The sequence below is a fragment of the Penicillium psychrofluorescens genome (genome assembly GCF_964197705.1).
Source record: "Penicillium psychrofluorescens genome assembly, chromosome: 4".
NCBI lineage: Eukaryota > Fungi > Ascomycota > Eurotiomycetes > Eurotiales > Aspergillaceae > Penicillium > Penicillium psychrofluorescens.
The window spans coordinates 3,771,457-3,794,510 of NC_133442.1; the positions used below are offsets into that span (position 1 = coordinate 3,771,457).

Below are 23,054 nucleotides of genomic sequence, written 5' to 3' on the forward strand. Positions count from 1 at the left end.
ACGACAGACATGCTGACTGAGAAACACTAAAAAGACACGATGCCGCGTCTAGCCAGACCCGGGAGGATTCTTCTGTCCATCGTCGGTGGGTGTGAGATGCCAGCTTTGAATCATGTGTTGGAAATGAGGGTCATAATTCTCGACAATAAAATATAGCAATATACATGTAATTAATATCAGGCAAAAGATAAGTTCCAATCCAACTCCCGTAGCATGAGTTCCCAGTCCGTCCGCCCGTTGTCCCAAAGCAGTTGTAGCAGATCGCGGGCCCTCCCAACATGCTTGAATCTGGTCCAGGTCTCGATACATGTGAGACGATTCTGGATGTATTGGATCATGCTAGTGTTGTCGCCACACCCAATCCCAGCCATAAACAAAGGAAATAAGAGACCTATCTCACAAAACAAATTTGACGGGACCTGAGACACGTGGTGGAGGATTTGCCGCACACAGTCCTCCATGCGGAGTCTATAAACAGCACCCGCGTCACTGAAGCGGAGGAGATGACGGTAGAGGTAGAAAAGAGAGGCGAAGCGGAAGGCCTCCGCATGATGGATAAGCGCTTTGATGTAGCTGTCGGTTGGATCCACCTGGAGACGCAAATCTTCCGAGCGAAGGGCTTGGGCCATGTCCTCAGCCCGCAGAGTTTCTCTCGACCGCCGGTCAGAGCATGATGAAAGATCGAGATCAGCTGTGTCGGCGGCAAAGGCAGAAATCTCGGTCAGGTGCGTAAATATGTGGTGACCTAGGCCCATAAAGGAATCAGCCGACTTGACAGTCGCGTTGACGTCTTGGACCCAGTACACGCCATTAACCAAGGCGCGATGGCCAGTGCTCAGCGAGGCCATGATATCATGGTAAGCAAAGTCTCGGAGCAGAAATGCCCCGTCGGACGTGCGGAGCAGCCTGGGTATTCCAAAGTGGTTGATGAGATGACCCGCGCCTTGTAAATGGAGCAGCCAGCGCGACGTATCGCCACCAATGACCTCAGCGGTACTAATGACGAGAGCACAGGCAATGGTACTTTCTGTGACGGCATTATTTTTGATGGCGTCCGCCAAACCTCGGGTCACCTGGCTCTCGAATTTTATACGAGCCTCTGGAGTCACAGGAATCGCGGGGCTGGCAGTGTCGACATGGACCGAAGCGTAAGCGAAGAGGGCATGTAGGAGCGACGGATCAACGATGGCCATGGGGAGCAGCACAGAACAGAAGCTGTTGCCATCTTGCTGCAGGATTGAGCAGAGGGGGGCGACATGGTCCAAAAAGTATCTCAGCAAAACACGTTCTATGCCGTCCCAGGAGCCTGAGTCGTCGGGAATGTAGGACCCGCTGCCGGCTAAGGTTCCCGTGCCTTCCGCCACTTCATCACCATCCTCGTCGCCATCTGTTGAGCTGCCTGCTACTTGGCTGGCAGCTCGCCACCCGTTCTCGTCCTTGGACGAACTGGTAATCTCATCGTCTCTTCGGGCTTTCCTCCGCGGCGGGCGAACGGGGACTCTCCGCAGAGGAGGCTGCTCGCAGACTAACCCAAGGCGGACACACGATCTACAACGACCGTCAAGATCCGAGGCCTGGCCGTCGCACTTCTTCTTCCGGGCCTTGCATGTCAAGCAGCCCGAGCGAACGCGGCCGTCAGCCGCAAAGCGCCGGCGTATCGGGCGGTCAGTGGCTCCAGGAGGCTGGCTCATAGGTGTACAGTTCATCAGAAAGGCAGCAAGACTTGTCGTTCCGTCCAAAGGGGATCTCGGGGGTGCTAGGGCGGGAAGTTGATGCGGGGAAATTCAACCTAGGACCGTACTCGCGTGTTCTCCACCAGAACCGTAGAACAACGTCCGCCCGATACGCCGGTACCCATCCTTATCTTAGCCGGCACCATGGCTCCCGATGGAATGATAGGGCAAAGGGTTAGCAATACCTACTTTCCCCACAATCCAATATAACATTCCTCTACGTATCTACATGTCCAGATGGCCGCATACTTACAAAACTTATACAATGCCTCGAACCCATTTCTGATCTTGCGCGCTCCGACAAACGCGGCCACAATCAGTTACTACGAGTCTCAACCTGGAAAGAAATATAACATAAAATCAATACGACTGGACTCCTGAGATTTACTTGGCAATGTCGGATGCCGACAAGATCCAATTACCAGAGAAGGATATGGCGGCCGAACCTGGCAACGTCTCTAATGGCCAGGTGCTCGAAACCGGTGCGGCTGGCTCTCACTCCAAGCTCAAGTCGAGACACTTGTATATGATTGCCATGGGAGGTAAGATTTCTTGATCTCCCAACTAACAATAGCGGCAATAATAACAACGTGTAGGCTGCATCGGAACCGCCTTTTTGGTGGGCTCTGGCAAAACCCTCAGCAGAGGCGGCCCTGCCCTCGCCCTCGCGGGATTCATCACCATCTGCTCCGTCGTCTGGGTCTTTTCCACCCTTCTTTTTGAAATGGCGGCCTATATCCCGCTGAATGGTGCGGGTCCGGACTACTATACAACTCACTTTCTCTCTAAATCCTTTGGCTTTGCCATGGGCTGGAACTACTGGTATGCATACTCGATTCTGGTTCCTTTCGAAATAACCGTCGCCACGCTCGTTATTCAGTACTGGAATCCGCCTGTTCCTCCCGCCGTCTTTATCTCTATTCTATTTGTGATCATCATTTCCCTGAATTATCTGCCAGTTGGAAATGCTGGCGAGGCCGAGTTTGCCTTCTCCTCTCTGAAGCTCACCATGCTGATTGGAATGATCTTCTTATCCATCATTCTAGCAGCAGGTGGTGGGCCTTCAGGAGACCCTGTTGGATTTAGGTACTGGAACAACCCGGGGCCAGCCAACCCTTGGATCGTCGGGGGAAGCGCAGGAATGTTTGTGAGCTTCCTCGGCGTGCTCGTTAGCGTCGTGCTGCCTGTGAGGATCCCTCGGTCTGCTCTTTAGCTACAATTTGATAACGAAGCTAACACTGTTTTCTCGTTAGCTCTCCTTTGCTGCCGAAATGGTGGCCGTGTGCGGCGGCGAGACCAGCAATCCCCAAAAGACGGTCCCCAACGCTGCAAAAGCCTTCATTGTCCGCCTCCTTGTTTTCTACGTACTCCCCATCCTGGGAGTCACGCTGACTTGCCCGTCTAATGCCCCGGAACTCACTTCCGGGGGCCAAGGGGCCGGTTCATCGCCCTTTGTCGTCGGTATCAAGGACGCGGGCATCCATGTTCTCGATCATATCGTGAATGCAGTCATTTTGTGTTCTGCGTGGTCAGCTGGCAACGTATACATGCACCTGGCCTCCCGCTCGATATACTCTCTAGCCACAGCGGGCAACGCGCCCAAAATCTTTACCAGAACCAATCGATGGGGTGTCCAGTACTTGGCAGTGACCAGCTGCACCGTGCTCACCCTCCTAGCCTATTTGAATGTCAGCTCCAGCTCTGGCACGGTGTTTAACTGGCTTGTCAACATGATCAACATGGCCGCCTTTTTCTCTTGGATTCTGCTCTCATTTGCCTACATTCGATTTCGAACGGCACTCAAAGTCCAGGGTGTGGATCGCTCAACCCTGCCTTACGTCTCGATTTGTGGCAAGCCGGGCGCCTATTTCTGTATTGTCTTCTTCGTGATTATCGGTCTCTTGAACGGATTCTACGTCTTCTTCCCTTCACAGTGGAATGTCTCGGATTTTTTGACTGCCTACATTGGCACTCTTTTGTTTGTGGTCTTGTACTTTGGACACAAGCTTACTGTTGGTCGGAAGAAACCATGGCTGATTCCTGCCCAGGAGATTTGCTTGGGTAGCCCTGAAGGAGTGAGTGAGATATCTACTCAAGAGATATCTACTCAAGACGACATTGAGTCTGCTGGAGCATTTTCGCAGACCTGGAAGAATCTTTTAGGAAAGCCCAAGTAATTTGAGTTTTTATGGGGTTTCTCCTTTTCTCCGACTTCAAAGAATGATTTGGGAAAGTCTAGGCAACTTCGCTTTCGAGGATGTATTATTAGTAAACAACCCTGATAGGATAACTAACTAATTATTTGACGAGTTAGTTACGTTACCTCGTTAATAAGATATACAAAAACTTAAGTAATAACTAACTTATTGACCCAAGGTGCTCGTTCAATGCTCTCGGTGGTTAGACCTCAAGACATGTTGGATTTGCGATAGAAACATATATTACTACCATTCTTTCTGTCCTTATCCACAATTTTTCTGGGATATCCACGAAGCAACAAGCGATTAATATATTGTATCCTTTGGAACAATATACAGCATTGATCATTAACACGCTTCACAATGCCATCCCGGACTCACCTGGTTCGTTTCATTGCTTCAGAGGACAGCCAGGCCCATATCGCCAGTTAGTTTATCCAAATCGCGACGCCGGCTGGTATTGGTTATTTTCGAGACCCGAGAGTAGTCGCGAAAGTAACAAAAGACCTTGCTCATTTAGTTTCCGATAGAAACTATGACTGTAGAGGTGCATATGGCACAAACAACTCGCTTATTCAACGGTCGGACTAGGCAGATGACCTGAAGTTTTATCAGATATAAAAGTCACTACATACTATATAGCGAACTCTATTCAGGCTGATAAAGCCTAAGGTTCCATGAAGTAAGGTTCCCCTGAGGAAGCTCGAGTCCCTCAAACTCAAGCAGCTGTGGCCTGACCTCGGGATATTGTGCCAATGCAGTTTTGGCACCATTCCCCAGTCTCTTGGAATTTAGCATAGTGCTGTATGTAATTCCATTGGTGAAAGCCTCGTGCCAAAAATCACCATCATTGTGTATATCTGAATTCTGGAAATCAGGGCCTTCCTTCCGATAACTGTTAAATAGCAACGGATACGGAGCCAGGCACCGGAGAGAAGTGCCGTGCGAGTTGGTTGGATTACAGAGCTCTCTCAAGTCATTATCGAATGGTTGGCTGTTTGGCTCCAACGACCATTTGGTGAGGATCTTGCGTGCTGACTCGAATGTCACAGCGTACGCCAAGGAGCATGGTACGTCGGCATCATTGAACACAAATCGTGCATTTTCCATCCCTTCCCATTCTGCGAATACTGGCTTGATGATTTCGGAAGGGAAGTGGCGTGACCGCGGTGGCACTGTCGTATCATTTGGGATCATATAGACGCGGCTCGAGGGTTTAGTTCCGGCACCACATCCTCCAGGCCAGAGCACATCCCAGTTTTCGCCATAGGGAGAAAAAGAGGAAACACTGGTGTCTTGGAGAGCGCGTACTCCACGCGCAAACTGTTTGAGTTGTGCTTTTATAGTCACATCCCAGTCGATGTCGTCTTCAAATATAAGGGCGGTGCTGATCTCGTCGTTCACGATCCTGCAGATGATAGGTTAGACAGACTATAAAGGATGTCATAGATTTGCAGGAATCTTCACTTTTGGAGCGCATTCATATGTGCTCGCCAAGCTCCAAGTTGTGCAGGTATAGGGTCTATTACATTCCAACCCTATATTGATACAAGATATTGTAAACGATGGTAGCCTCGAGAAGAGGTGGAAGACCAAGAAATCACATACCGCTGGATACGACTTTTCCGACATATCGCCAAGATGTATTCCATCGATCCATTCTAGATGAATGCCGGACAGGGAGGCACCTATAGTCATGGCATCGCGCTTATCCATGCGGTCCCGCAAGCCTACCGCAAAGACTTTCTCGAACTGATCACTCTTAGTACACGTGCCGGAAAAAGAAACCTACTGTGTATTGCAAGGCGTGGTACTTACACCAAGGGTTGTGTTTGCAATGTCGCGAAGTGACCCTTCAATCACTCTCTCCGAGTCCATAGAGGCCGTTGACTTGGCATCCGTGCGCTCGGCTGTCGGAAAAGTGACTGCCGCATGATTGATTGGTCTCCGGCCGCCAAGTATGGTATAAAAAAACAGAGATCCCAAAATCGCCACAGGGACGAGCCGGACTATGCGGTTCTTCATCTTGATCTGGAGACCCTTCCCAGGGACTGAGAGCATGCTGGCTCCACCAACAATTGAAAGGACACATCGCGAGATGCGAGGCACTATGGACCCAAAGTGGATGCAACAGCACGTCAGGTGACAACGGGAAATATCGTGCGGCTCCTCCTTATGTAATCTAGTTTCCGTCGGTAATCAGTTGGTTGCCTTGGTGCCTTTCAAACGAGGCCGCAATTTCTGCCCAGGGGTGAATCAGCCCGTCCGCTTGTGGATTACGCTCTGCCCCCGGTTGGCACTGCCTCTTGAGGGGTTTTTTTGGAGGTTGTAACTTTGGTGCCCACCGCTCTTTCTCCCTTTCCTCTCTCTCGCGCCTGGAAATATTTAGTCATTCTTTGCTATTAACTCTTGCGTCCAAGTAACCAGGGCAGGGTCTTTTATACAATCGTGATAACTCCACTGCGCAGTATAGTTATGAGGCGTTTGAGGCGTTCGGGGCGTTCGGGGCGTTCGGGGCGTTCGGGGCACTCAACCGCCCTTGAGCCACGCGACAACTCCTTGGGTCCAACTTGGTAGCCTGTCCAATGGGAGCCACCGCCAAGGAAGGGGTCTGGATTCTCATTCGCTGACCTACCCAGCCCCACGCCTCTGACGTCTGATCGGGGCTGATGCGGCCGGTGAGTGCCCATTTCTGACCACTCGGGTCCAAATGAGGCTAGCGCCACTGAATGCATCTTCGCTTCTGGGATGTCGATTCCAGCGATAATGGCCCTGCGATAATGGCCCTATCCAATAGGGGCGACCAAAACGTGGCTTAGACCTTCAACTCCCGCTCTTGGCCACACTATTACCGTAAATTAACGACCCAATGCGCCGTCATGGATGTTTTTCCTACCGTGGTACCGTGAATCGCGTATAGCGCTAGAAAAGTCGGCCTTTGGCCCCAGTTTAATTTTTGCCTCCTTTTAATCAAACTCCCCGGCCAAACCGCGTTTTGAAAATTGTCACCACTTTTCTCACTTGGAAAGCAGGAGAGACATCTGCCCTTCCTTTGCCCTTCGATTTTTGTTCGGATCGAGTCTCAGCCTTATTTTGAGCACAAATTTCTACTCGTGTATTTGGGAGATCCCAAGTATCTGGTTTCTTCGGATATCATCAACAGAACAGGTCGCGGCCCGTTAGGATCTACTCCGCCTGAAAAACTCCGTGCAGAGAACGAGCGCAACCAACTACTCCCTGACGTTCTAGAAAATCGACGGATACCATTGCACCAGTTCACTGTCCATAGCAACAATCGCAGAAGCCCACACACCCTTGCGACATCACGCGACATCGAATTTTCCACCCCACGGATTGCCCTATCTCTCGCTGATCCCACGTTTGATACTTGCCCAACCCATGCGCCATAAGACAGACCGTTAAGCGACAACTATCCCATATCTTTTGCTGCTCACTTCAGCTCATCCCTCACCCGCGCCTTGCCCCTCTTCCCTATCGCCACTTCGACACCATAGGAAACCAGGAATGAGAACAACATGTCTTTCTTAAACAAGGAAAACAAAGATAAAGAGGCCAGCACCGGCGTGCTGGGCTCGCTAGGGTCTAAGTCATCCGAAGGTCCCCATGATGTCCAAGAGGGCGTGATGGCCGACAACGCCGACAATCTCCAACGCCACCTTGGGAATCGTCAAATTCAGCTTATCGCTATTGGAGGTTCTATCGGCACCGCCCTCTTCGTGAGTATTGGTGACGGTCTTTATAATGCCGGGCCCGGCAGTTTGTTTATTGCATACACTTTGCAAAGTATCGTTCTTGCGATGGTGAACAACTGCCTCGCGGAAATGAGCACTGCATACCCTGTCAGCGGTGGCTTTATCCGCTTAGCTGGCAAATGGGTAGACGATGCCCTCGGCTTTATGGTTGGCTGGAACTTTTTGTACGTTGTCTTTGTCTGCCCCATACGCTTTGGAGACCAATAGCATGGCTAACACCGTATGCAGTTTCTACGAAGCACTTTTGATTCCATTCGAGATCTCAGCTTTTACCCTTGTGCTGTCGTTCTGGTCCCCTACGGTCTCTGAACCTGGCCCAGTTGCCGGGATTGTTACTGCAATTATTATCTGCTATGGGTAAGATCGCCTCAAATACTATTCGAACCTCTTGGATAGACCAGTCTACGTCTTTTTCTGTGTTTGATTCCAGAGCGCCGAAACTACTTTCTCTGAATTCTGGACCTAAGTCTGACTTTATCATAGTACCCTCAACGTCATGGCTGTGAAGGCATATGGTGAAGCTGAGTTTTGGCTCTCGAGCGGCAAGGTCATTCTCATCTTCGCCCTGTTCCTCTTCACCTTCGTTACAATGGTTGGTGGTAATCCTGCCCATGATGCGTACGGCTTCCGCTATTGGAACAACCCGGGTGCCTTCATGGAGTACTTGGATACCGGCAAGCTTGGTCGGTTTGAAGGATTTTTGGGAGGTCTTTGGTCCGCCTGTTTCTGCGTCGTTGGCCCTGAGTATATCTCGATGGTCGCGGCCGAAGCCAAACGCCCTCGCATCTATATCAAGAATGCCTTCAAGACAGTCTATGTTCGATTCGGGCTCTTCTTTATTGGCGGCTCCCTTTTCGCGGGTATTATCTGCTCCGCGAGGGATCCACAATTGTACAGAATTGTTGTCGAAGGCAAAGGCAGTGGTGGTGCTGGATCATCGCCCTATGTCATTGGCATGACCAATCTCGGCATTAAGATCTTCCCTTCTATCATCAACGCGTTAGTATTCAGCAGGAGCACAGACAATCACTGGAAACTGACTTGGTTTTTTTTAGGCTTCTGTTGACTTCGATCTTTTCTGCTGGCAACACATACACTTACTGCGCCATCCGCACTCTTTATGGACTGGCCCTTGAGGGCAGAGCCCCGAGGGTCCTCACTCGCACCACTCGCAGCGGTGTGCCGATCTACTGTTTCGCCATTGTGATGATTTTCCCGATACTTTCATTTATGCAGGTTTCGAGCAGCTCTTCCATAGTCATCACATGGTTTGCGAGCCTTGTCACTGCCGGAGGTACGGACTCCCAACTCATGCCCTACAATTATACTAGACGCTAATTTCTGGATTAGGACTTATTAACTACATTACCATCACACTGACTTACATCTTCTTCCATCGGGCCTGCAAAGCTCAGGGTCTGGACCGCAGCACTTTCTCTTATTACGCACGACTCCAACCGTACTGCGCGTATATCGCTCTTGTCTGGATGATCCTCGTGGCAATCCTATACGGCTATCCCGCCTACAAACCATGGAATCTGAAAACATTCTGGTCGGATTACACGATGCAAATTGCGATTCCTCCGCTCTTCCTCATCTGGAAACTCGTCAAGAAGACTCGATTTGTTCGGCCTAACGAAGCAGATCTGGTCTGGGAAAGGCCTCTTATCGATGCTTACGAGGCAAGCTTCATTGATCCCCCAGTAGGCTTCTGGAGGGAAGTCGGTCAAATGGTCGGCCTTGCACGAATCAAAGGTGGCAATGACAAGAGAAGAGCCTCTTCTGCTGTACACCCCGCCCATGGAACCGCAGAAGAGATGGTCGGAACCGCAGAAGGGATAACGGCGTGAGGAGTTTAACATGCTCTCTCTTGAATCATCCCCGGCGTGGAGAATGACATCCATTGCTCGGTATATCGATCTCAAATGGTCACAGCAAGGTACTGCGTCCACTATAAAGGCAATCTGTTTTTGCGGGGGTTGTTTTTGGGGAGAACCTTTCCCAGGAATGATTTTGGCATCCATGCCTTGATCCGTGGGACCAGCAATCCAGACTGTATATGCTATACAGAGTGATAACATAATTTACTTGAGAAGTTTCTGGGTGTATTGCGTATTCCATGTTCTGGGCTTTCCATAATTCCCACCATCGGACGCTACTATGAGCTATCAGTTAAGGAAGAACCATCTGATCACGAGAATAAGGGTGCGAGCTGCGGATAAGGCTCTTTCTTACAAATGATCCCTATGCATCAGACAAGTGATTTTGTAATTAGCGTTTGCAAAAGACAGTCGTCCGTGGATACAAGATGGTTTTTTTTTCCTACGTAAGCTATCTCGTCTCGTCTCTTTAAGTCACAGATTAACGTATCGGTTGGAGGCATCACGTAGTTGAGATTCTCCACTGTAGACTTAGCCCGGACAAGTACGTGGTTCACCACGGGCTAATCTTTTCTCTCGATTGTCACAGGCTTCACTTGAGATAAGCAAATATTAATTTTAACAAGCCGCCTGGAATCCCTAGTGATACAATTCATCCAACTCCTCCCCACTGGAATCTTGAAATATTGAGTTCATCAAAATCGTATTGAAGCCCTTGACTTCAATGTTTTCGGTCACAAAGCTCTCATGGTGTACCTGCACCTGTTCATTGTGCGCGACAGACTCGCAAGCACTCGTGCTTGTAGTCCCAGGAGCCGCGGAGGTTCCTTCACATTGCGGAGTGCTTGTGGGAGACAACCCACCAGAGGCGTTTGGGACATTTTTTAAGTCCATGAAGTCGAGGTTCATCTCACACGATCGCCATGTTCCATCATCGGCATTATCAGCTCGATAAGAAGTCTGGTTGGAAGGCTTTAAAGCCTCTGTGGCGTCTGGCCCAGATGGGGGCAACATTGTACGCTCATCAGCATAGGATTCTCGTCGATGTGGTGCTCCTTCATCTGTCTCAGTGCTAATGGTTTGAACGGTGGTCCCAGTCATTACAGACTCTGATCGAATACCCATGTTTCGTCTTTTTTGGCGGGATGAAGTGCATGGTTTCGTTGTGCGGATTGGAGCATTGATCGTCCATGGGAGCCTCGAAGTAGCACCCATTGATGGAATGTGACGTACCAGCTCGGGAAGAGCATGTTCATACGGCAGACGGCCAACAGATAAGCTGTAGTCCACTGTTGTAGATATTAATAGATACGCTCGAGGGAAGTAAATAAAAGCGTCGAGCCAGCTCTTCACGCGGACATGTGAATTGGGTCCTTTCGCCAAATCGTTGTCTGAAGAATTGTCACTCAAACAAGGTCTCTTTAGTTGACCGCTCGATGCATTCCCTTTAACAGGGTGCTCCCAGCCTAGGAAAAGGTTCTGTGTAGTCAAATAGGCAAGCTGCAATATGTGGTTGGTGCCTGCAGCGACAAAATCGGTGACATCGTAGAGTGATTCTGATTGCCGTATGATTCCACTAAGTGAATGGAGACGCTTTTGCCGGATCATCATCTCTTCGTAAGAAGGTGATAGCTTTAAGTCAATGGCCGCCAAGACTAATGGCATGCCCACGTAGCCGAGTCTAGTCTCTATCAGCTAAATGCCTCGAATCATGCACTGGCCGACCGGTGGGAATACTGACATACTGAGAGGCAAGCTGTCTTCATGTTTATTTGCGCTAAAGAATTCCATGATGGAAGTCAGACTTCCAATTGCGCCTCTGAGGTCGTGTCCAAGTTTGAACATCTGCTGTGCGTATGTCTCTCTTGCATACGATAGGTTTTCCTCTATCATGAACGACTCATACTGAGCAAGGCCAACTCGTGCAGCACTTTGGGGGAGAAATAATGTCAGTGGACAAGCTCCGCTCCTGGAGAATGCTCAAAATAATCGTACGTACTGATAGTACATGTAGGTCGAATTGATAATTGTCGCAACAGGGCCGTAAGCGTCAGGTGCTGCATCTAGTCGCAGAGCGGGCTGTGTCTGCAATTCCCACTCAATCAATGATTTCCTAATCCTCGCAATATTAGACGTCAGTCTATGGAATTCATCCGCCGAGTGAAAACAGGTTGGTTTGACTCGAGGGCAGAAGATCAACGAGACCAGGTCGGTCAGCAGTACGGCGAGCTGGCATTGTTCCTGGAGTGCCTGTAATAATAGTCGTTTTGCGTCTAGGTCGTATACTCGCGAGGAATGTAACTCTTCCGCAAATTCTTCTTCACGCAGCCAGTCAGACCATCCATGTAGGTTGATTGATGTGATCTGGGGGCGACGCCGGAGACCAATACACAGGCTGCGGTCACGGAGAAGAATAGACCACCAAAGTCGCTTTTTGAGTGAATCTGTCACATGCTCCTCCACCAATGCTGGCTGAGCACCAATTATCAAGGCATTTTCAATGGCTCGTGTCAACCACAAGCTTCCTGTTTGGGGATTCTCGGCGGAGGTATGATGAGTGAGAAGAACAGCGCCCTGGGCTTTCGCCGAGGGTCGTACTTCGGCTTTCAAGTCGAACAAGAGCTGTTTCAAAACAAAGAAATAATTAGTTCTCCTCATATGGCAGCTTTACTCGGTTCTTGGAAATTACCTACCTTTGTGCGACTATACAGCTGGTTTCGAGCATGTCGCTTGTCATTAAAGCCGCAGCGGTGCAATGTTTCCAACGAGACGAACTATGCTTTATCAGCTGTCTCTGTTCGTCCACTCTGGAGTTGTCACATACTGGGCAGCTGGCAAAAAGAACGGCCTGAAGGACGAATATTGACAGCCTTTCGGGTTCAGAATCGCCTTGGTAGATCCGCCAAAACTCGCCTTCATCCAATATCGGCACAGTGGGATGAAAATGTCTGAAATACTGGTGCACAAACTCATCCATCGCATCTTGATCCGGCAGAGTAAGAGAAGACTTTGAGGCCAAGAATTGCATATCCTCTGGTGGCAAAGAGGAGAGTGAAATGCAATCTATAAAGTCGTATTCGGAGTACGCAACATTTGAGCACCGCCGTTCTTCAGGTCTGTCAACATGGAGATGTGCAGCCGGTGGAGGATGCTTCCCTGCATCTTTGTCGCCTAGGCCCTTGGAGAGTGCGTTGTCAAGTTGTTGATATTCGTGGTCGCGTGTTCCATGCTCGCTCGAGGCAGCGAAAGGCGGGCTGCGCGGTGTGAATTTAGATCTTTGATTAAGGCCAGTCAGTTTCGTCTTTGTATTATACCAATCAGTACGACTCCGTACTGTTTTGATAGCTTTGCTCGAAGCGCGCAGTCAGTGCGACCGTCCTGGCGGCAGCGCGTACACGGACAGCCCAAAATCGACGCGTCGCATCGGACTTTCCGGTGGTGGCACCAAGAGCATGCCGATGGCGCTCGTCTCGTGCGCCGTAGCATAGGGGGTTCGTGGGGGGTTCGGGCTATGGGGTCAGTCACAGGAGAGTGAGTTGTTTTCGCTGGGAAGCCTCAGACCCAGCCTCAGATCTGGGGGGCCCCGCTTTCTGAGCACAGGTATCGCTAGTAAAGGCAAATGGTAGTGGAAACGAAACATCAGGGGGCCACCGCCACTAACGAAGTGCTTGGACGGCATAGCCTACATGATTCAAGTCAATCGACCTAGGGCGCAAGCTTACATCTCTGTCTGACACGGGCCGGTTGGAGCTCGGATTCTAAAGACACAAATATCTAGGACAAAGCTACCGATGTTCTCGACGGCAGTTGGGAATGGCGCCCGGATTAGGGACAGCGCATCGGGCGGCATGGGTTTTGATCATCCTGGCCGAATGGAGAGTCACGGCTTGCACAGCCTTCTCCGGACTGAGTCATTTGCACCACTAGAGCCAACGGCTGGCCAGACCTAGTCAGGTGGTCTCCACCCACCAGGGAAGCTTATTGTTTGTTCGCTCAATGCCAGCAAGGTTCTCCGCAAGGTGGAGTTTACCGCGGAACTCGGCTACTCCACATCCCCACTCCTCAGGCCATGCAACAATGCTCATCTATAGGGACAAACTAGATCGAGTGGGCCATAATGATAGCTCGAGCCAAGCAATCCGGGGTTTGTCTGTGTTGGTTAGGTTGGATACAGTGGAATAATGATGCTATGATATGTGCAATGAAAATTTCAAAGCCTAATTTTTGAATGCCAGGTCAGGCCTTCCACTCCGTAAATTGAAGTCAAAAATTGCGTCAGCGGTGGTCAAATTAAATTGCAAGCCACAGCAAGTAATGGAGGACTACATCGAGTAGGCCTCCCATCTATCAGAATGACTAAAGCCAAAGTACCATCGTTTGCCTAGCCATCTAAACACTCTCGCTGCGATGAGAACTATGCCATATCCCGTAGTCGCTTGCGCATATCCTTCAGGTAGTAGCGCATGGGGTACGTTCGAATTACCTTGGGAAGACAAGGATATGTCACTTTAGTGAACCCCATGGCAAACCGGTATGCGCCGCGCCGCGTCTTAGTGGACTTGAGTCCATAGGCCTCTCGAATGCGCGGCGGCAACATTTCAGTGGTCGTTAAACGCACTAGAGGAAGCACTGCACGTATATGAAGGGGAGCAAGTTTGTTGAATAATAGACTCTTGGCCACGTTCTGGGCATGATCCGTGATTTCCGTTGTCGCAATCTTATTGTCCCAATACTCCCAGAACGCCTTGCGACTAGGCGGCCACATCCCAGGTTTGACACGTAGGGAAATGGCCAGGATGGCATACTCCCTATAGATAGCCTCAGCAGCTGCATCATCTATGTCGCCAAACATCCGCTGATAGAGATCAATGCCAACCGCGTAGAGAGTGGCGGCAACCCATAGTTGAAGCTCGGGATCGTCAGCGGAATAGCCTGGTCCATTGACAGGGGCGTGGGCGCGATGTACCATCTCGATGACGGCCTTCTTTTCGTCCCGAGTGCCAAATGCCATGCAGTATACGTAGGTCATTGTGGTACGGAGTCGGTCCATTGGTCGATAGGCGAAGTTGCTGTATTCGTCCACGCCTTTGGCCACACCAGGCTCAGCTACTTGGAGCAAGATGGCAGTTGCACCGCCAGCAAGAAGAATGGCCTCTCGAACAATTCGGCGGATTTGCTCTGGCTGCTCGAGTGCATCAAGTAACTTTGGACCAATGACGTCGCCATCCGAATTCTCGTTCTTCTCTTCGGTGCCGAACTGGGCGATTTCTGCAGTGTCGTTGCCCTCGACGATGACTTCTGGTTTAGGCTCAGCCATACCGACTGTGTTCTAATGGTTGGTATGTCAGATAAGAAAGACATGTGAATCGGGGAAGCGTTTTCGGAAAATCAGGATATTCGAGGACCATACATGGTTTCTTGGGTATAGTAAAAGCTCTCTCCTTAAATTCCGAAGATTGAGAAGCTTCTTTCTACCCTCATGTGACGCGCTAAATCTCTGACTGGGCCGACCGCGGACCGTTGGTGAAGTAAAGTTCAAGGGGTCCTTCTGGCCAGAACAAAAAGTGATACCGCCAGCATGGGCTACCGAGGACCGTTCTGCCGCGGAGAGCAATTCAATGCATGCGATAGAGGGGTTGTGTGTGATCGACCGTTGTGATGACAGGGATATGCCGAGATCGTCGGTAGTTCTGGGGTAGCAGACACAACTTAGACTTCCCCGGATTTTCGTCTTGTATGGCCATGATGCTGCTACCCAATACATGAGGGGAGCGGCATGCCCTAGTTTCGAACGCGGGTAGCGTAGAGTATATAGTCACGTATTATATGTCTGATTCTTCCAACGATTTATATCCGGCAAATCTCGCACTAGATCTCCTGTTATTCTTTTTGAAAACACGCCTCGACCCCCAAGATGCATAGCGGCACTAAGAATGGGTTTGTTATTGGGGCAAACAGAAACCTGCCCAACTCCCCAGGCAAGCTGGGGGGCGAGAATGAAGATTTGGAATCGCCGAATCTCGAAACCGAGAGCCTGAAACCACTGGAGAAAGGGGACTTGAACAAGAGCAAGGCAACTCCAATGAAACTTAAGAAGCATTGGCGCCGCTTCTGGTTTTGCTACTTGCTCGGATCCATTGTCTTGCTTGCAATTCTTCTTCCCATATTGTAAGCAACCGTTTTCCTCCTAACTTTGGGGGTTATTTCCTAATCCAGTGTCTGTACTATAGCTTCTTGATTGTCATCCCTGCCATTGCACAACTAATTGTCAACAAAACAAATCTTCCTGTGTATTCTGCCTCGATCATGGATCCCAAGCCAGACAAACTCACGTTCACCCTTCACACTTCACTCAAAATTCCGTCGGGCCTTAGTGTTCGTACGAATCCACTCAACCTCAGCTTGTTTAATCAAGACGTCAGACCGATGGAACCGTACTTGCTCGTGGCGCTTCCGGCTTACAACTTGAAGGGGGGAACCAATATGATGAGTGTGACCCGGCGCAACACTGAGATCCTCAATGAATCCCAATTTGTAAAGCTTTTGACCACTGCGGTCTACGGAAAAAGCTTTGTGATGTCTGCGAAAGGCTCTACAGTTGGTCACCTTGGGGCGCTCAAGACGTCTTTGACGCTGGACAAAAATATTGAACTGAATGGTATGCAACCATATGCACAGCCTGGATTTGACACTCACTTTAATCTCGCAGGAATGGATAAGTTTGATGGTTTCTCTATTCCTTCGGCCCGTTTGATTATTCCTACGCAAAAAGATGGTACGAATCTGGTGGGCACTGCGGTTTTACCCAACCGCTCCGTTTTCACCTTTGAAATGGTTGGTTCCCACTACTTACTCTTCATTCCGCATGTGTACTTATTCTTTTACAGGGAAACGTGACTTTGAATCTTCAAAGTGGCGGCTTAATCATCGGACAAGCGACCTCCTACAACGTTCATTTACAGCCTGGAAATAACACGATCGGGTTGCGAGGCTGGGTAGATATCGACACTGTGCTTGAAAACCTTCCAGAAATTCTCGGCACGCAAATGGCTGCCTTACTTGGTGGTGATCTAGAGCTTTCGGCTACCGGAAATTCGACCATCTACGACAACCATCATATTCCCTACTACGAGGAAGTCCTGAACAACCTTACGCTCACCGCTCGCGTCCCCTTTATGAAGCTTCTGCTAGATACACTTCATGGTATAACGCACTCCAACCCGAGCTCCAATAGCTCTTCATTGCAAGAGGGGGTCCAGCAGATTTCTAAAATCATGGGTGGTTTGTCGAATGTGACAACTCTCCATGATTTATCTCGGTCGCTTAAACTTCTTGTAAATAACTAGCGGAACATGGATGCGCTTCTTATACGTCACGATTAATATGAACTTTGAATAAGAAATATTTTATTGACTCTCCGACAGTCGTTCATGTCCCCACATGTTGTGCCGGGGGTCCTTGATGGTCCGCGGCAAAGGGGTTTCAGATATTGGTTCTCTGCCCCAGGCTACAATTACCCTAGAACCCCGCGTGTTTTAAAAGCGCCTTAGAAAGGGAGGGGAAAACACCTACCACTTTTACTGTCCCAGGAGCCATACATGTCCTTGGTATCTATCCACTGTTGAATATTCCAATCTTCTTAGCGTCGGGATGGATGGTAGTCCGAGCCTTGAGAGCCGACCTGAGGGAAAGTGTATTTACTCGCAAGATGAGGTCGCACTACACAACCTGGCTGGTGTCCTTTGGGTTGTCATCGATCATGTTGTATATGATCTGTCCAGCTTTCAGGATGAACATCCTGGCGGAGCCAAGAGTATGTCCAAGAGCGATCAAATCGAATCTCATAAATTCTGACCCTTGTTCGTTTAAGTACTTCTGGGGGTGGCAGGGAAGGATGCATCCAAAAAGTTTCACAAGTATCATGGAATTGCTGTTCTGAACAGATACAAAGAAAGACTCCAAATCGGGACTTTGGATCTTTCTTTAAGTGCTTCCAGGACGAAGGGCCGCTCTCTCAGGTTGTTATTTAGAACCAAAAAACCCCAATCACCAACGTCTAGCGCCGGCATATCTAGAGACACTCGCACATAGTTTATCGGTGCTGTTTACGCTACCTTGAAATGCATGTATTTCTTTACTGTAGATTCAGTCATTGAACAGTAGTAGCCACAACCTCTATATTCATAATGTATGTCTTAGATAGAGAAAACTGGGGTCACTTGAGGGGATGCAGAGAGTGGTCTCAGCAAAATCAATTCTTGTATACGCTCAAAGCTTGGGTTTGATAAGCCCGGCTTCGATTTCTTTCTTCGCTTCTTCTCGCAAGACTCGTTTAAGAATCTTACCGCTGGGATTCTTCGCAATGGCGCCAACAAATTCGACGCCACCAGTCAATGCTTTGTATCGGGCCAACTGCTTCAGAATGAATTGCTGGACGTCCACCTCCGATAGCTTCTTACCCTCCTCACCGGGTCTTCGAACCACATATGCGCGAGGATACTCCGTGTCTGAGCCGGGAAAGGAGATGCCAATCACAGCAGCGTCAATGATTTGTGGGTGTGACAAGAGCACGGCCTCAAGCTCAGGAGGTGCAACCTGAAACCCGCGAACCTTGATGAGTTCCTTCTTGCGATCCACGATATACCATTTTCGGGTCGCTTTATCACAGTAGGCTATATCGCCTGTTTTGTAGAAGCCCTCGGAGTCAAAGGACTGTGCGTTCGCCTCCGGGTTGTTGAAATACCCGGGTGTCACTGTTGGTCCTCGCACACAAAGTTCACCACGGACGCCATATGCCGAAATATTCTTTCCGTCTTCGTCGATCAGCCTAGAGAGTCCGTGTGTCAATAACAATAGAAGCAACAGGCAAGCCTAGCCCGTGTGATATTTCTAGGCAGGCAACTTACTTGGCCTCCAGATTTGGAATCAAGCGACCAACCGAGCCCGTGTCATCGTGTTCTGGATATGGGAACATGGTGGCAATGCAAGATGTTTCCGTCATACCCCAAACCTGGGTGAATGGACCATTGTCTCCCATAAGCTTGCGGAACCGAGCTTGAATATCCTTATCCAAAGGAGCTGCTCCACATGCCGCGAGCCGAACTTTTTGCAGGTACGGACGTTTTCGTGAGAGAGGAGACATCAGGATGGCAATCACCATTGGCGGCACCATTGCAAGGTCTGTAATATCGTGCCTTTCAATGATAGCCAAAAATTGCTCTAGGTCAAATCGACGCATCACATAGGCAGCCGAGCCCGATTTGAGGGTGGAAATGTGGGTGACAGGTGCTGCAGAGGCATGAAAAACAGGTACCGCAATGATGCGAGAAATCTGGACCACCCAACGTCAGTTAGCAATGTGGACATCAACTGGCCCAATGCGTGATACGTACGGCGTACGGCCGAGGATTGGCCCCTAGAACAAGTTCATGTTGGGCGATGAGGTTGGAGTGGGTAATGGTTGTCGCTTTAGGCAGACCGGTCGTCCCACTGCTGAATAGTCTCGCGGCGGTTGTTTTGCTCGCGGTCTTCAGATCATCAAACCGTACCCAATCCTCTTCACCGAAACTCATCAGTTGTTTCCATGACTTTCTTCCTGCGGGAATTGGTTGTCCCAGGTTATCAAAAACCCACAAATTTCGCTCAGACACACCCGCCTGATCCGCAGCGCGAAGCAGCGGTTCGAGAATCTCAGGCTCGCAGACTAGGAATTTACTCTCGGATGCCTTTATGTGATGGGCCAGCTCAGCGGGGGTATATGATGGGTTCGAGCCCGTGAAGATGCCCCCGGCTCCAATGATCGCCAAGACAAGAATGCTATAGTTAATCTGCCAGCCATGTCATTCTGTGTTAGCTTCCCCCTGCGAACAGTGGATGGGATCCGGCGCTCCTACGTCATTGAATGAGTGGATGAGGACACAGTCACCCCTTTGCAGGCCAGCAGCCCGGAATCCCGCGACCAGTTTCCGAATCAGCGATCGTGCTTGGTTGCAAGAAATGGACCTTCGGGGTTGTTGGGCGTCGATATATATCTACCTCGGGTTACGACATCATCAGTCTCGGACGGATGACACAGGATATTAGCCCTACCGGTGCATTCTGGTCGTACGGCGGATCGTCAAAGATGAAGGAAAGCAGATCCTTGTTTGGGAGCAAAATGCGCTCCGCAGGTTCAAAGATCATGGTGTCTCTGTGAGGGAAACAGACGAACTAGGCCGGTCAATAATGATAATTGTCAGAAATCAGGCGTGTGCGACGAGCTTGGGTTTCCAAACTCGATGATGCGAAGGCGCAGTCAGATATAAATGGGCAGGTGACATTGGACGGAAGACTCCGAGAAATGTGAGCCACCGATCGAGCTCGGAGATTTCGACCGAACCCCTCTCAGAGGATCGTAGCTCGGAACTCGGTCGCTAGTGAACGACTAGCACGCAGCATGACTGGCAGATAGTTACCCCACGCCGACTTATGTAATTCATATCTCGCATTCCCTCGGTCGCATGTTGTGTTGTGACAAAATCCACGAGGTCAGCCACGAACGGAAAAGGGGGTTTCCGATGTGGTCTGCAAGCGCAACCATCAGTTCTACGGTACGGTCTTCACGGGCATTCCTGTGCAGGAGCGATATTCCAATTTTATATATAATTTGTTACCACATTTCATGCAACTGCCATAATAGACATCATGGGATCTGTGTCAATTGTTTCTGCAGCATGGCCCAAAGCACATATCCTCCGCTATATAATATAAAGGTTGGCTCGTCAGCTACGATGAAGATGTCATGCTGTAAAGGCCAGTATGAGTTACGATTATAGTTTTGCGGACCTGGTCTTTTCTCCAATGTGGTATTGAAGCGTCGATTGGAATTACCAGACTCTGGCATTATGAGAGACCAGCCTGGACGAAGGTGTCGTGGCCAAGGGTTTGACTCGCTGATTCCCAAGAGTAAGAGACAAGTGCTGACTGACCAACGAAAAGAATGCAGCTAGAAAGAACTGGAAAGAGGTGCGAGCCAGAGCATTTTATACGAATAGACATGTCTGCCGGTTCTCTGGCAGAAAACAGATCTCTACGAAAAGATCGGTTCCCAACTTCCGACTATCGCCCAACTATTTGGCCGACGGCCGAGAACACTTCTTGGCTTTGATATCATGCAAAATTTGGATTGAGGATTTTTGTTTGTAACATAATACTTAGGGATACCGGGATAGAGTTGTTGTAAAAGCATTGTTTACTGAGAGTCCATGCGCCTTCATTGGCCTCAACCTCGGCAGTCGGCAAACCAGACAATCGCGTTCGACTTGCTGCTTGAGGCATACCTCGATCATTTTAATCGGGCGTTGCACAACTATTCAGTAATAATAATGTGCACCCTCTGCTGCACCCATTCATCTGGAGCTTAATTTTGACGGATAGTCGACGGTCCGAGGGACAGCGGACGGCCCCTCAAGCTGCCCCACTGCTCCCGCCCGGGTCGGTCGCCGTAGGATCATCGGCCAGTAACTAATGCGCCGTTCTCCAACCCATGACGAAACGAGAGAGGGGGCGCTGAAAGTAGTAGTAGTGAGGAGCTCGGCACTACTAATACTTATGTACTAACTATGCAGAATTCGCCCCAGCTGCATGGGTTTGGCGCAGACATGTGCCCCCTTTGCTGTCGAGGACGGAATCTGGGTCAAAAGGACGCGACCGGTCCTTGGTTTTAAGAGCATTTGTCTCACACTTGTCTGTCTGTCTGCTATATGGCTACTATGGGAACCGCCGAGCGAATCAGCGTGCCGACAAACGTGCCATCTACCGGCATCTTCAAAGCACGCCCGCTGATGGTCGAGACTGCCACCAAGGCGTCGGAGCTGTTGCAGCGAAATCACAACAACTACCACATCTACATCCACGATCTCGGCCTGCACAGTAAGTAACCCTCAAGGCTCCGTTGTGGACTCTGTTGTTGATGAGTCCGCCGCAGACCATATCCTCCACCACCTTCTGGCCATTTATGCACTGGGAGGCACTCCTCGCCAGCTCGAGGATGCCTACAATCTAGCAACTGACTCTCAGCAGCCCACGCGGAACCCAGATATCGATCGCGTCTTGGACTTTGCGGATCCTGCCAAATTCAAGAAATGTCTGGGCAAGGGGAAATACTACGACGATTACTTTCTGTTTTTCCAGCGGGAGATTGGCCGCAATGGAGTGCCCAACACCGTGAATGAATTCTTATTTAAAGGCGATGAGAGGGCGGAAGACATGCTACGCCGGTTCTTTGGCGGTACAGTGCATTGACCCTAGGTACATGGACAGCAAGTTGATCCACTCGTTAGGCTTTTTGCACTCGCCGATCCACCTAGGCTATGCCATCGAATTCGACCAGCCACTAGTGGCCGCCGAGGCGCTTGCCCTCACTGCGATCCACGATGTCTCGTTCGGTGACATCTTGGAACTCGTCGAGAAGAACGCCCCGCTGTCTCCTGCATCAAAGAGTCTGATTGGCCTTCAGCAGGAAATACATTCAAACCAGAAGCTACGGGATGCCATGGACTATAAGCATGGCGTGTTTCAGATCCAAAAAGGGCTCCTTGCCAATGCCCGAGAGGAATTCCTTCGTGTCATGGGATCCTGGAAGGTTAAACCACAGGAACTGGATGAAAAGACTGCAGAAGATCTAAATGCTAGTCGTACGTCCCTCTTACCTTTTACTTCTGTGCAATTTGAGCATCTACTAAACCGTCAAAAGTATACTGGACGGGTCTCGCCCAACGCCCGGAGAAGCAGATCCGCATTGACTTCTTCCTGATGCATTCCATCACCGCAGGGTCGTTCTGGCCCGTTCTGAATAGTGCGCCATGGATCAGTACCACTACAAAGTGTCGACTGCTGGAATGGAAAGGTCGCTCGGATTTGATTCTATACTGCCAGACAGGCGCACCTCTGCCGCGCCCCGACGAATTGGCCATATATCGGCCTCTGCGTCCATCGGGATGGCAACAAATATTTCAACGTGCCTGTGATTACAAAGATGACGGTCACTTGTCAAAGCTCATCCGCGGAATCGCCACTGCGGCACAGATCAGCAAGTCTTATGTGAAGAATCCGGGGTTCAAACTAACAACCGATCAAGAGTTTTTCACTCTTGCGCATATGGGTAGGGACTATATACTTGAACCTCCAGTGAATGGCGCACTTGCTAATCAATATTTCGCAGCTATGGATTCTGCCGAGCAATTTAACCGCGACACAGGTACGCGGGAAACCGACATGATTCGTGCCACATACCAGCATGTGCGCACGCTGTCCGAAGAGATACAGCGGGTAACAGCTCGGTGGCCCCGCCATGTGGGCTTCGAACAGGCCTGGTTTCACGTGCCGGATAGGAAGCCAGTGGGTCTTGCAAACCTTTGATGATTATATGTTCAAAAACCGGCCATGAATAGTATTTCCATTGTTTACATGTTTCCGTCGCGGTTTGAGAAA

The 23,054-nt window shown here is 49.9% G+C and overlaps 8 protein-coding genes across 8 annotated transcripts; 4 read left to right on the forward strand and 4 right to left on the reverse strand.

Moving 5' to 3' along the window:
- Nucleotides 1-176: 176 nt before the first annotated feature.
- PFLUO_LOCUS7073 (uncharacterized protein) lies at nt 177-1,691 on the reverse strand (the record flags this gene model as incomplete). Its single annotated transcript, XM_073784677.1, has 1 exon — nt 177-1,691. One exon carries the CDS (start codon nt 1,689-1,691, stop codon nt 177-179), a length of 1,515 nt encoding a protein of 504 aa, XP_073641108.1.
- A 436-nt stretch (nt 1,692-2,127) lies between these two features.
- On the forward strand, nt 2,128-3,910 carry PFLUO_LOCUS7074 (uncharacterized protein; the record flags this gene model as incomplete). Its single annotated transcript, XM_073784679.1, has 3 exons — nt 2,128-2,275; nt 2,330-2,919; nt 2,987-3,910. 3 exons carry the CDS (start codon nt 2,128-2,130, stop codon nt 3,908-3,910), a joined length of 1,662 nt encoding a protein of 553 aa, XP_073641109.1.
- Nucleotides 3,911-4,579: 669 nt separating this feature from the next.
- Nucleotides 4,580-5,415, reverse strand: PFLUO_LOCUS7075 (uncharacterized protein; the record flags this gene model as incomplete). Its single annotated transcript, XM_073784680.1, has 2 exons — nt 4,580-5,339; nt 5,399-5,415. The coding sequence occupies 2 exons, from the start codon at nt 5,413-5,415 to the stop codon at nt 4,580-4,582; spliced, it is 777 nt and encodes a 258-aa protein (XP_073641110.1).
- Nucleotides 5,416-7,467: 2,052 nt separating this feature from the next.
- On the forward strand, nt 7,468-9,554 carry PFLUO_LOCUS7076 (uncharacterized protein; the record flags this gene model as incomplete). Its single annotated transcript, XM_073784681.1, has 5 exons — nt 7,468-7,868; nt 7,933-8,061; nt 8,188-8,703; nt 8,760-8,998; nt 9,055-9,554. The coding sequence occupies 5 exons, from the start codon at nt 7,468-7,470 to the stop codon at nt 9,552-9,554; spliced, it is 1,785 nt and encodes a 594-aa protein (XP_073641111.1).
- Nucleotides 9,555-13,998: 4,444 nt separating this feature from the next.
- Nucleotides 13,999-14,901, reverse strand: PFLUO_LOCUS7077 (uncharacterized protein; the record flags this gene model as incomplete). Its single annotated transcript, XM_073784682.1, has 1 exon — nt 13,999-14,901. The coding sequence occupies one exon, from the start codon at nt 14,899-14,901 to the stop codon at nt 13,999-14,001; it is 903 nt and encodes a 300-aa protein (XP_073641112.1).
- Nucleotides 14,902-15,498: 597 nt separating this feature from the next.
- PFLUO_LOCUS7078 (uncharacterized protein) lies at nt 15,499-16,930 on the forward strand (the record flags this gene model as incomplete). The annotated part of the gene is made up of 4 exons (XM_073784683.1): nt 15,499-15,752; nt 15,815-16,242; nt 16,294-16,418; nt 16,472-16,930. The coding sequence occupies 4 exons, from the start codon at nt 15,499-15,501 to the stop codon at nt 16,928-16,930; spliced, it is 1,266 nt and encodes a 421-aa protein (XP_073641113.1).
- A 922-nt stretch (nt 16,931-17,852) lies between these two features.
- PFLUO_LOCUS7079 (uncharacterized protein) lies at nt 17,853-19,766 on the reverse strand (the record flags this gene model as incomplete). The annotated part of the gene is made up of 4 exons (XM_073784684.1): nt 17,853-18,411; nt 18,491-18,915; nt 18,977-19,411; nt 19,674-19,766. 4 exons carry the CDS (start codon nt 19,764-19,766, stop codon nt 17,853-17,855), a joined length of 1,512 nt encoding a protein of 503 aa, XP_073641114.1.
- Nucleotides 19,767-21,325: 1,559 nt separating this feature from the next.
- Nucleotides 21,326-22,982, forward strand: PFLUO_LOCUS7080 (uncharacterized protein; the record flags this gene model as incomplete). Its single annotated transcript, XM_073784685.1, has 5 exons — nt 21,326-21,494; nt 21,550-21,852; nt 21,905-22,258; nt 22,318-22,725; nt 22,786-22,982. 5 exons carry the CDS (start codon nt 21,326-21,328, stop codon nt 22,980-22,982), a joined length of 1,431 nt encoding a protein of 476 aa, XP_073641115.1.
- Between the last annotated feature and the right edge of the window lie 72 nt (nt 22,983-23,054).